This window comes from Rhinoraja longicauda, chromosome 7 (genome assembly GCF_053455715.1).
Source record: "Rhinoraja longicauda isolate Sanriku21f chromosome 7, sRhiLon1.1, whole genome shotgun sequence".
Classification (NCBI taxonomy): Eukaryota; Metazoa; Chordata; class Chondrichthyes; order Rajiformes; family Arhynchobatidae; genus Rhinoraja; species Rhinoraja longicauda.
In genome coordinates, this window is record NC_135959.1 from 5,227,620 (window position 1) to 5,240,613 (window position 12,994).

Consider the following 12,994-nt stretch of genomic DNA (forward strand, 5'->3'; position numbering starts at 1 on the left):
AACCGATACTCTTTCCATTAGTTCTAAAACCACTAATCATCCATTTAAAATGGCCTTTTCTTTCTAATCGCCATCCCTGTGCTTGACAACATCAGATGCAAACCGAGTCAAAGTTGAAAAGGACATAAAGTGCTGGAGTAACTCAATGGGTCAGGTAGCATCTCTGGATAGAGGACATTTCAGGTCAGGACTGTTGTTCAGACTGCCAACGTTTCATATTCTATTACTTAGCTTGCCTGTTGTCAATCTGATTATCGTTCAGATTTAATCCCAACTGTTGGGAGGACGACAAAAAGGTGATAGGAGCATTCGGTCCATCAAGTCTACTCCGCCATTCAATCATGGTTGATCTATCTAACCCCATTCTCCTGCTTTCTCCCCTTAACCCCTGACACACATACTAAGCAAGAATCTATCTATCTCTGCCTGAAAAATGGAAGGAAACAACGATTCTGAAGAAGGGCCAGGGCCCGAGACGTTGACTGCCCATTTCCCTCCACAGATGCTGCCTGACCTGCCATGCAGAATTCAATGGCACCTTATTGTCACATGTACCCAAGAATAGGGAAATTCCTTTTCCACACACAGTTGGTTCTGATTCTAATGCAGAGTTCATACAACTCTGTCAGCTGAGTCAAATCATACTGTACACGAACACACAACTCTGTGGCAGCCTTGTATCCAAGTGAAACTTCATGTCGATGCCAGCCCCTTGATGAATGAAATAATCGGAGCTAATGATAGCATCCAGAGAAACAACCCCCCAATTTAAGAGTAGCGCTGGCACTGGCTCTGCCACGTCGCCGGGTTACACAAAGGATGGAGAGTTCTTCCCACACTGCCTGGGACCAATGCCAAAGCTTCAACTATGGGCTGGGTCAAAGGAAGCAAATGAACACGGGTGGCAAAAATGCCAGTGGGATTTTGATGCAACAACTCACAGGCAGTGGATAGTCAGGGAACATGAACTGTGTAGAAAGGCTGAAGAAGGGTCCCAACCCAAGACGTCACCTATCCTTTTTTTCCAGAGATGCTGCCTGACCTGCTGAGTTATTCCAGCACTTTGTGTGTAACTGGAAGAACTGCTTGTTTTCCCACGTAACTGCTACCCCAGGAGCTTTGATTAACAACTCCCCCCTCGCTTCATGTTTACTTTAGAGATACACACGGAAATAGATCCTTTGCCCACTGAGTCCACGTCGACCATCGATCACCTGTTCCCACCCGAGACGTCACCCATCCTTTTCCTCCAGAGATGCTGCCTGACGCGCTGAGTTATTCCAGCAGTTTGTGTCCAACTGGAGAAACTGATTGTTATCCCCCCATTTTCTCATCCACTCCCTGCACACTAGAGGCAATTTACAGGAGGTAAATTCATCGTCTTTGGGATGAGGGAGGAAACCGGAGCACCCGGAGGAAACCCACAAGGTCACGGGGAGAATGTGTAGCGGTGGGCTATAATCCAGCTGGATGCTTTTTATTGGGAGGTTAAAATAGGCAGTTGGCTTTACCTTTGTGCCACTGTGCTGTAAGTAAGCATTGCACCTTGTCAGTGCAGACAAACACTCGTCTCGACATCATGAAACACCATTAGCACTGCACGTAGCATGATTACTGGACTTGTGTGTAGGAAGGAACTGCAGATGCTGGTTTAAACCAGATAGATATAAAACAGCCATAATCATAGAAACATAAAAAATAGGTGCGGGAGTAGGCCATTCGGCCCTTCGAGCTAGCACCGTTCTTGCCACCAAAGCTCACATTTATCCACATTCTACTGCATCTGCCCATTCACCCAACCTATCCAAGTCACCCTGCAGCCTCGTAGCATCCTCCTCACAGCTCACACTGTCACCCAGCTTTGTGCCATCCGCAAACTTGGAGATGTTACATTTTATTATTTCATCTAAATCGTTAATATATATTGTAAATAGCTGGGATCCCAGCACCTAGCTTTGCGGCACCCCACTCATCACTGCCTGCCATTCTGAAAAGGACCCGTTAATTCCTACTCTTTGCTTCCTGTCTGCCAACCAGTTCTCTATCCATGTCAATACCCTGCCCCCAATACCATGTACTCTAATTTTGCACTAATCTCTTGTGTGGGACCTTGTCAAAGGCTTTTTGAAAGTCCAGATACACCACATCCACTGGCTCTCCCTTATCCATTCTACTTGTCACATCCTCAAAAAATTCCAGATTAGTCAAGCATGATTTCCCCTTCATAAATCCATGCTGACATTGACCGAATGCGCTGCTATAACATCTTTAATAATCGACTCAAGCATCTTCCCCACTACCGATGTCAGGCTAACTGGTCTATAATTACCTGTTTTCTCTTTCCCTCCATTCTTAAAAAGTGAGGTTAGATTAGCTACCCGCCAGTCCACAGGAACTGATCCAGAGTCTATAGAACATTGGAAAAAGATCACCAATGCATCCACGATTTCTAGAGCCACTATCTTGAGTACTCTGGGATGCAGACCATCAGGCCCTGGGGATTAATCTGCCTTCAGCCCCAACAGTTTACCCAACACCATTTCATGACTAATGTGAATTTTCTTCAGTTCCTTCTTCACGCTCGATCCTCAGTCTATCATCCATTTATTTGTCTGATGTGCCTTTTATACATCTCTCTTTCCCCTTTCCCCTGAGTCTGATAAAGGGTCTCGACCCGAAACGTCATCTAATCTTTTTCTCCAGAAGTGCTGCCTGACCCGCTGAGTTACTTCAGCTTTTTGTGTCTATTGGTGGAGTTACGACAAGCCCGGGGAACACGAGCTGAACCGCAGTGAGAATCCTACTTTTTTAGCAAAAACAACCGGCCGCTTTTCCCTTTCACATTGGGGCTATTGTTCACGAGCTGCAGAGTCAGCAGACTGCAGGAGCGAAGCACCCGGCTGCTTCGCTGGAGTGAGAATGGCCCTCGGGCTCCGAGCTGCCCAACGCGCTTGTACGAGCCGTGCACACGCCGACAGAGGGGGGCAACGTGTGAGTGGGACACAGAGTGGCAGAAGGATGGTGGATCTGTGGGATTCATTGCCACAGACGGCGGTGGAGGCTGTTAATGGATATTTTCATGGCAGAGATTGACATATTTTTTATTATTACAGGTGTCAGGGGTTATGGGGTGAAGGCAAGAGAATGGGGAAAGAAAAATCAGCCATGATTGAATGGCGGAGTAGACTTGATGGGCCAAATGGCTTAATTCTGCTCCTAGAACTTGTGAACAGGCAGCACTGACTACAGAGGTGACTGGGGATGGCTGGCACTTAACCAACGCCGGGCACGATGGCGCAGCGGTATTGCTGCCTTCCAGCGGCGGATACCCGGGTTCGATCCACGGGTGCTTGTTTGTACGGAGTTTGCACGTTCTTCCTGTGACCGTCTGGGTTTCCTCCAGATGCTCCGGTTTCCTCCTACACACCAAAGGCGTGCAGGCTTGCAGGTTAATTGGCTTCTGCAAATTGTCCCTAGTGTGCGGGACGAAATGAGTGTATGGGTGATCGCTGCTTTGCGCAGACTTGGTTGGTTAAAGGGCCAGCTTCCACGCAGTATCTCAAAGTTAAACTAAAGCTGGTGGAGCAACTTCCACTGGCCAGAGTGAGGCCACACGCAAACGACACCTCGTATTCTGCTTGGGGAGCTTACAACCCAATGGTATGAACACTGAATTTTCCAATAGGTAACACTCTTCCCCCACCTTCCAACTCTTCTTCCCTGTGCTTCCCCCCACCCCCAGACCCGACCCCATTCCTCCCACAATCTCCCCCCCCCCCATATCTCTACATCTGGCATCACATTTCAACAGTCGAGAGCGTTTTATTGTCGTAAGTTCCAAAACGGAACAATGCAGCACCATGACAGATGTGTAAGCAGGGTGGTCAGGAAGGAACTGCAGATGCTGGTTTATACCGAAGGTCGACACATAATTCTGGAGTAACTCAGTGGGTCAGGCAGCATCTCAGGAGAAAAGGAATAGGTGATGTTTCTGGTCAGAAGCGAGTCTGATGAAGGTTCCCGAACCGAAACTCTACTGGCGGAGTAGACTTGATGAGCCGAATTTCACTCATAACACTTATGATCTTATGACCATGCACACACAATAAGTCTGAAGAAGGGTCTCGACCCAAAACCCCACCTATTGCTTTTCTCCAGAGGTGCTACCTGACCCGCTGAGTTACTCCAGCTTGTGTAGGAAGGAACTGCAGATGCTGGTTTAAACCCAAGATAGACACAAAAAGCTGGAGTAACTCAGCGGGACAGGCAGCATCTCTGGAGAGAAGGAATAGGTGACGTTTTGGGTCGAGACCCTTCTTCAGACTTATTGTGTGTGCATGGTCATAAGATCATAAGTGTTATGAGTGAAATTAGGCCATTCGGCTCATCAAGCTTACTCCACCATAAAATCATGGCTGAGCCAACTTTCCCTCTCAACCCCATTCTCCTGCTTTTCCCCCCATAACCCCTGACACCCACACTAATCAAGAATCTGTCAATCTCCGACACCAATGGCGACCTCAATTTAACAAAAACAAATATCTGTGAAAATAGTTGGGTCATCACAGCTTGCCAACACTGAACGACAGCCAACTAAAGGAAGGAGTGAATCAGAAAACACTTACTCCCTGCCCACACTTTACACAGTAACCCTCTTTGTGCCCCCCCCCCATCACCCCCACCTTTTCTCCATCTCCCCACACCCCTCCTCCTCTCCCTACTCTCTCCCTCCTCCCACCCACAACTCTCCGTCCTCCAAACCCTCATCATCCCCCCCCCTTCACCGTCTCCAATACCCCCTTACCCCATCCTCCCATTCGTCCCTCTCCTTCAACAACTCCCGCCCTCCCTCCTCCCAACACCCCTCTCATTCCCCCTTTCCCTCCTCCTCCCATCCGTTCATCTCCCTCCTCCCTCATGAACTCTCCCTCTTTCTCCACCCTTCCCTTCTCCTCTAACTCCCCTCTAGTCCTCCCTCTCCCTCCTTCAACAACCCCTCCCTCCTCCCAGTCCCCTCCTCAAAACACCCCTCTCATTCCCTCCTCCCCATCCATCTCCCTCCAACTCCCTTGTGAACTCTCCCTCTTTCTCCACCCTTCCCTTGTCCTCTAAGTCCCCCCTCTCCTCCAATACCCACTCCCACCACCTCTAAGTCCCTCCTCCTCGCCCATCCCATCCCACCCAACTCCCCATCCTCATACTCCTCCTACTCAACCTCTCGTTCCCCAAACCCTCCTTCCTCAACCTCTCCCTCCTCCTACCACCCTCTCGCCCTCCAACTCCTACCCACTCCTTCCCCCAAACCCTCCTCTCCCCCTTCAACACTCTCCACATATCCCCTCTCCCCCAACTTCCCCTCCTCATCCTCCCTCCGTCCACCCATCCTTCCCTCTTCCTCTATCTCCCTCTCTCCCATCTTCAACTATATCCCCATCTCCCCTTTCCCTCCTCCAATTCCTCCTCCAATTCCCCCTTCACCTCCTCCCTCTCTTTCTCCACCCTCTCCCCAATTCCACTTTTCCCCTCCCTCTCCCCCCACCCCCCCTCCATCTTCCACCCTCTCTCTTTCCCCCCCACCTCCCATCCTCTCTCCCCCTCCCTCTCTCTTCCCCCCCCCACCTCCCCCATCCCTCTCTCCCCCCTCCATCTCTCCCCCCTCCATCTTCCTCCCTCTCTCTTCCCCCCCCTCTCTTCCTCCCCCCATCTCCCCCCTCTCTCCCCCTCCCCCTCTCTCTCTCTCCCCCGCTCCCCCGCCCCCCCCCCCTCTCCCCGGGCCTCACCTCTCGGCGATGTACAGGGTGCCGGTGCCCAGGCCCAGTCCGCCCAGCACCGCCGTGATCTCGGACTGCTGCAGCCGCACACCCTCGGCCGGGGGCGGGAAACACTGCAGGAAAACCATCGTCTCGCCCGGGCCCGCCGCCGCCGCCGCCGCCGCCTCTCCTCCTCCTCCCGTCGCTATCACCGCCCCGACCCCGGGCCCTCGGAGCCGCCGCCGCTCCCGCTCCTCCCTCAGCACTCCATGCGGCTGCCCGCAGCAACGACCACCCACAGCGCCGCCAGCGGCCGGGAGGTGTCATGTCGTCGTTCACACCGCAGCGCCACCAGCGGCCGGGAGGTGTCATGTCATCGCTCACACCGCAGCGCCGCCAGCGGCCGGGAGGTATCCTGTCATGTCGTCGCTCACACCGCAGCGCCGCCAGAGGCCGGGAGTGTCATGTCGTCGCTCACACCGCAGCGCCGCCAGAGGCCGGGAGTGTCATGTCGTCGCTCACACCGCAGCGCCGCCAGCGGCCGGGAGGTGTCAATTCATCGCTCACACCGCAGCGCCGCTAGAGGCCGGGAGGTGTCATGTCGTCGCTCACACCGCAGCGCCGCCAACGGCCCGGAGGGCGGCATCAGAAACCTCACGCTACAATGCCGCCAGCGGGCGGGAGGTGTCACTGTTCACACCATCAATGGTCGGGTCGGAGTGGTCTGAGGAACAGTGTCGGGTGACCCGAAGCGTTGCCCATTCCTTCTCTCCAGAGATGCTGCCCGTCCCGCTGAGTTACTTCAACATTTTGTGTCTACCTTCGGGGGTGACTACCTTCGGGAGTCATAACTGACTCCACAGCGCCACCTGCGGCCGGGAGGTGTCATAACTGACGATACAGCGCCCCATACCGCAGCGCCGCCGTCGGCCGGGAGGTGTCATTGTTCACACCATCAATGGCGGGGTATCATAACTGACACCGGCAGCGCCGTCAGCGGGCGGGAGGTGTCATAGCTGTCTGCGCCAGCGGCCATCACAGTGCCGTCAGCGGCTGGGAGGTATCATTGTTCACACCATCGCACCCCCCACCGGCCGGGGGATGTCATTGTTTGATCTCAAAGCGCTACCATCCCGAGCGCTACCATCCCTAAAACTCTAACCTAACCATCAATGGTACAATCTCTGGCGAGAATGAATGGGTGACGTTTTGGGTCGAGACCCTTCTTCAGACTCGACCCGATCCAGAATGTCACCCATTCTTTCTATCTAGAAATGCTGCCAGTTACTCCAGCATTTTGTGTCTATCTTCAGTTTAAACCAGCATGCATCACCCATTCATAATAGTTCTATGTTGCCCTACTTTCTCATCCACTCCCTGCACACTAGGGGGCAATTAACCTACAAACCCCGCACGTCTTCAGGATGTGGGAGGAAACCGGAGCACCCGGAGAAAACCCACGCGGTCACAGGGAGAACCCGCTGGCACGGTGAAGCAGCAGCTCTACCTGCTGCATAGCTATGCCACCCATTCAGTTTGCAACTAAACGAGGCCTGCCACTTTTTCAGTTGACGACTGTCCTTCCTGTTGAAATTCTGAGGAATGTTTGATTTTCAAATTGATTTGGGATAACATTTTCAACCTGACTATATTGTCATAAACTGCAGAATATTTGCAGCATTCTCAGTTTTCGTTCAGATTTTCAGCATCTGCTTTATTTCCGCTGCTTGTGTAACGACCAGCCTGTTGGTTAATGGGGTTAAGTGTATGACAAGTCAGGGGTGGACGGTGCACACACTGTTCCTGTTAGAAACAGGAACATAGAAAATAGGTGCAGGAGGAGGCCATTCGGCCCTTCGAGCCAGCACCACCATTCATTGTGATCATGGCTGATCGTCCCCAATCAATACCCCGTGCCTGCCTTCTCCCCATATCCCTTGATTCCACTAGCCCCGAGAGCTCTATCTAACTCTCTCTTAAATCCATCCAGTGATTTGGCTTGCACTGCCCTCTGTGGCAGAGAATTCTACAAATTCACAACTCTGGGTGAAAACGTTTTTTCTCACCTCAGTTTTAAATGGCCTCCCCTTTATTCTAAGACTGTGGCCCCTGGTTCTGGACTCCCCCAACATTGGGAACATTTTTCCTGCATCTAGCTTGTCCAGTCCTTCTATAATTTTATATGTTTCTATAAGATCCCCTCTCATTCTTCTAAACTCCAGTGAATACAAGCCTAGTCTTTTCAATCTTTCCTCATTTGTCAGTCCAGCCATCCCAGGGATCAATCTCGTGAACCTATGCTGCACTGCCTCAATTACAAGGATGTCCTTCCTCAAATTAGGAGACCAAAACTGTACACAATACTCCAGATGTGGTCTTACCAGGGCCCTATACAACTGCAGAAGAACCTCTTTACTCCTATACTGAAATCCTCTTGTTATGAAGGCCAACATTCCATTAGCTTTCTTCACTGCCTACTGTACCTGTACGCCAACTTTCAGTGACTGGTGTACAAGGACACCCAGGTCTCGCTGGACCTCCCCTTACCTAACCTAACTCCATTGAGATAATAATCTGCCTCCTTATTTCTGCTGCCAAAGTGGATAACCTCACATTTATCTATATTATACTGCATCTGCCACGCATCTGCCCACTCACTCAACCTGTCCAGGTCAACCTGCAACCTCCTAACATCCTCTTCACAGTTTACACTGCCACCCAGCTTTATGTCATCCAAAAGCTTGCTAGTGTTCCTTCTAATTCCTGCTTCCAAACCATTAATATGTATGGTAAACAGATGTGGCCCCAACAGTTGTGGCTCTAATTTTAGTCACCAATCTCCCGTGCGGGACCTTATCAAAGGCTTTCTGAAAGTTTAGATGCACTACATGCACTGGCTCCCCTTCATCCATTTTACTTGTCACGTCCTCAAACAATTCCAGAAGATTAGTGAAGCATAATTTCCCTTTCATAAATCCATGCTGACGTGGACTTATCCTTTTACTGCTATCCAAGTGCACCGTTATTACCTCTTTAATAATTGACTCCAGCATCTTTCCCACCACCGAAGTCAGGCTAACTGGTCTGTAATTCCCCGTTTTCTCTCTCGCTCCTTTCTTGAAAAGTGGGATAACATTAGCTATCCTCCAATCCACAGGAACTGATCCCGAATCTATTGAACATTGGAAAATGATCGCCAATGCGTCCACTATTTCTAGAACCACCTCCCTGAGGACCCTGGGATGCAGACCATCAGGCCCAGGGGTTTTATCATCCTTCAGTCCCATTAGTCTACCCAATACTATTTCTCGCCTAATGAAAATTTATTTCAGTTCCTCTACCCCCCTTGATCCTCTGTCCTCCAGTACATCTGGGAGATTGTTTGTGTCTTCCTTAGTGAAGACAGATCCGAAGTACCTGTTCAACTCTGTCGCTGTAAAAATATTCTCGTTGTTGGGGGAGTCCAGACCCAGGAGTCACAGTTTAAGATTAAGGGGTAGGCCATTTAGGACTGAGATGAGGAAAAACTTTTTTCACCCAGAGAGTTGTGAATCTGTGGAATTCTCTGCCACAGAAGGCAGTGGAGGCCAATTCACTGGGTGTTTTCAAGAGAGAGTTAGATTTAGCTCTTAGGGCTAACGGAATCAAAGGATATGGGGGAAAAAGCAGTAACTGGGTACTGATATTGGATGATCAGCCATGATCATATTGAATGGCGGTGCTGGCTCGAAGGGCCGAATGGCCGATTCCTACACCAATTGTCTATGTTTCTATGTCTCTATGTGCAGTTCTTTCCTACACATTCCGTAGCACCGCCATCAATGGTAGGGATTCATAACTGACTCCGCAGCGCCCCCAAGCAGCCGGGAGGTGTCAATGTTCCCACCTCAGCGCCATTGTTCACAGCGTCATTGTCAATCCTGGTGGTAAACCGAATAAAACTCGTGTTATAGCGGCATGGTTCTTGCCAAGTTCAAAAGTAACCTGCCTGCGAAGGGCATGTGATCCTGTGCCCATCCAGAGTTTAAAGCAAAGGTGTACATTCATTGAAAAATAAGTAGTAAATTGGTTTAAAATAAATGTTCCCAGCACAGCGCCGCCAACGGCCGGGGGAGGCATTGTGTGGTCCCAAAGCGCCGCCATCAATGGTCGGTTATCATAACTGACACTGCATCGCCAGTCTGAAGAAGGGTCTCGACCCGAAATATCACCCATTCCTTCTCTCCTGAGATGCTGCCTGACCTGCTGAGTTACTCCAGCATTTTGTGAATAAATACCTTCAATTTGTACCAGCATCTGCAGTTATTTTCTTATGCTACAGCGCCGCCACCGGGCGCGAGGTGTCATTGTGTGGTACCAAAGCGCCGCCAGCGGCCGAGAGGTGTCATAACCGTCTGCGCCAGCGGCGGCCGCAGTGCCGCCAGCGGCTGGGAGGTGTCATAACAGTCTGCGCCAGCGGCGGCCGCAGCGCCGCCAGCGGCTGGGAGGTGTCATAACAGTCTGCGTCAGCGGCGGCCGCAGCGCCGCCAGCGGTCAGGAGGTGTCATAACCGACTCCGTCGCGCCTCCATCAATCAGATCTTTCACTCTGGAAAAGTACCTTGAGCAAACTTCGGAATTAAAGTCTGACGCAAAAAGGCCCATAACGCTCTCGAGTCGAGACCCTTATGGGACGTCCTAAAACATGCAGGCGCCATAGGGGAATGTCAGCGCAGCGTCGCTTCCCTGTTTAAGCGCAAGGGGGGGGGGGGGGGGGGGGGGCGGCGTCGGCGTCGGGGCGCGGATCACGTCGGCGTCGGCGTCGGCGTCGGCGTCAGCGTGAGCGTCGGCGTCCCCCATCGCTAACGGCGGCCCTTAGCAACCGGCCGCCGGGCCGAGCCTAGCCTGCGGATAGAAATAATCGGTGAACCAAGCTGCTGCTACCGGGCATTGATGCTGTCCTCTGCTGGCGCCGCCCTCCCTACCGTGAGTGTGGGGCCTGGGAAGCTGAACCTAGATGATAAATAATCCATAAATACCAAATGTCACTGACTGTATCCTCTCCAAATACAATATATCTTACAATTAATCCAACAAACAGCATCCCTCTCCCCATCAGAACTGCCCCCTTCATCGACTCCTTTAAGTCCAGGCTCAAAACCTATTTCTACTCCCTAGCGTTTGAGGCCCTCTGAGGGGGGGGGGCCGCTGTGAACTGTTTATGTATGTGCTGTTATGTTTGTGTGCCATTGTATGTTCGTCCTTGGTACCTGAACTGATGTACAACACTTTGATCATCGTGGGTTGTTTTTAAATGTGCTATACAAATAAAATTGACTTGACTTGACTTTCTGCCATGGCTGGGGCTTCCTCCATTGTCTATTGTCTATTGTCCATTGTCAGAGTGAAGTTAACCGCAAATTGGAGGAACAGCACCTCATATTTCGCTTGGGATAGCCTGCAGCCCAGTGGTATGAATATTAATTTCTTTCACTTCAATAGACAATAGGTGCAGGAGGCTGCCATTCGGCCCTTCGAGCCAGCACCGCCATTCAATGTGATCATGGCTGATCATTCTCAATCAGTACCCCGTTCCTGCCTTCTCCCCATACCCCCTGACTCCGCTATCCTTAAGAGCTCTATCTAGCTCTCTCTTGAATGTATTCAGAGAATTGGCCTCCACTGCCTTCTGAGGCAGAGAATTCCACAGATTTACAACTCTCTGACTAAAAAAGTTTTTCCTCATCTCTGTTCTAAATGGCCTACCCCTTATTCTTAAACTGTGGCCCCTGGTTCTGGACTCCCCCAACATTGGGAACATGTTTCCTGCCTCTAACATGTCCAACCTGTTAATAATCTTATACATTTCGATAAGATCCCCTCTCATCCTTCTAAATTCCAGTGTGTACAAACCTAGTCGCTCCAGTTGTTCAACATATGACCGTCCCGCCATTCCGGGAATTAACCTAGTAAACCTACGCTGCATGCCCTCAATAGCAAGAATATCCTTCCTCAAATTTGGAGACCAAAACTGCACAGAGTACTCCAGGTGCGGTCTCACTAGGGCCCTGTACAACTGCAGAAGGACCTCTGCACAGGTTGCCCCGACATTCCCTCTCTCTCTCCCCATCCCTCCCCCACCCCCAAGTCGCACCAGCTTCTCGTTCTCACCCAGCAAACAACACTGGCCTGTTTCTGTATTACCATTAGACAATAGACAATAGACAATAGGTGCCGGAGTAGGGCCAGACGCACCAGCTTCTCCTTCTCACCCAGCAAACAACTAACAATGCCCCTGTTTCCTTTTTTTGCCTGTCATTCTTTTTGCCTGTCTACATCGCTCGCTGATTCACATGCTGTGATTTAAGTATGTATGCTGCTTGACCCGCTGTGTTACAGTTATCTGTGATTTAAAAAAAACAAACTTATTTTCCAATTTCTCCACCATGTTCTTGATACAATACAATACAATACAATACAATACAATATATCTTTATTGTCATTGTACCCAGGGGTACAACGAGATTGGGAATGCGCCTCCCATACGATGCACTAATTTAGGTAATTTAGACAGCAGCAACCCAACGAAACGAACAGTTGTAACAGTTTTGGACAGGGTAAAGTGCAAGTTGATCTATGCGTTGTGGCCATCCGGCTCAGCAGGACCGGTTCATAGCAGCTATGGCCCTGGGGATGAAGCTGTTCCTGAGTCTGGAGGTGCGGGCATAGAAGGCCTTGTATCGTCTGCCCGATGGAAGGAGTTCGAACAGACTGTTGCAGGGGTGTGAAGAGTCTTTGTGGATGCTGGTGGCTTTTCTGAGGCATCGTGTGTTGTAGATGCCCTCCAAGTCTGGTAGCTGTGTTCCGATGGCCCTCTGAGCTCTATGGACTACCCGCTGTAGAGCTTTCCTTTCTGCCTCCGTGCAGCTGAGGTACCACACAGGGATTCCATGCGTTAGGATGCTCTCTATGGTGCAGCGGTAGAAGGTCGTCAGCAGCTGTTGGGGTAGACCAGACTTTTTCAGTGTTCTTAAGTAGAACAGTCTTTGTTGTGCCTTCTTGACCAGCGCAGCAGTGTTATTGGACCATGTTAGGTCCTCCGAAATGTGAGTGCCCAGAAACTTGAAGCTGGACACTCTCTCCACACTGACCCCATTGATAGAGATCGGGGCATATTCCCCGTTATGTGACCTACGGAAGTTGATGATCAGCTCCTTGGTCTTGGTGGTATTTAGGGACAGGTTGTTATCCGAGCACCAGTCCGCC

At 50.8% G+C, this 12,994-nt stretch overlaps 2 protein-coding genes across 7 annotated transcripts in view; one reads left to right on the forward strand and one right to left on the reverse strand.

Moving 5' to 3' along the window:
- The window catches only part of clns1a (chloride channel, nucleotide-sensitive, 1A), a 30,804-nt gene extending 24,800 nt beyond the window's left edge, over window positions 1-6,004 (reverse strand). The window contains exon 1 of one of the 4 annotated variants that reach the window (XM_078402033.1): window positions 5,781-6,004. In XM_078402033.1, the coding sequence (XP_078258159.1) occupies window positions 5,781-5,899 (119 nt within the window). In that variant the 5' untranslated portion in view covers window positions 5,900-6,004. The remainder of the gene's footprint in view (window positions 1-5,780) is intronic. The other 3 variants (XM_078402032.1, XM_078402031.1, XM_078402029.1) reach the window with 3 other exon arrangements.
- A 4,558-nt stretch (window positions 6,005-10,562) lies between these two features.
- Window positions 10,563-12,994, forward strand: part of pnpla4 (patatin-like phospholipase domain containing 4) — a 54,358-nt gene continuing 51,926 nt past the window's right edge. The window contains exon 1 of one of the 3 annotated variants that reach the window (XM_078402953.1): window positions 10,563-10,714. Coding sequence is in view for 1 of the 3 variants with exons in the window: in XM_078402955.1 (XP_078259081.1) it covers window positions 10,682-10,714 (33 nt within the window). In the remaining 2 variants the exon portion in view is untranslated. The remainder of the gene's footprint in view (window positions 10,715-12,994) is intronic. The other 2 variants (XM_078402954.1, XM_078402955.1) reach the window with 2 other exon arrangements.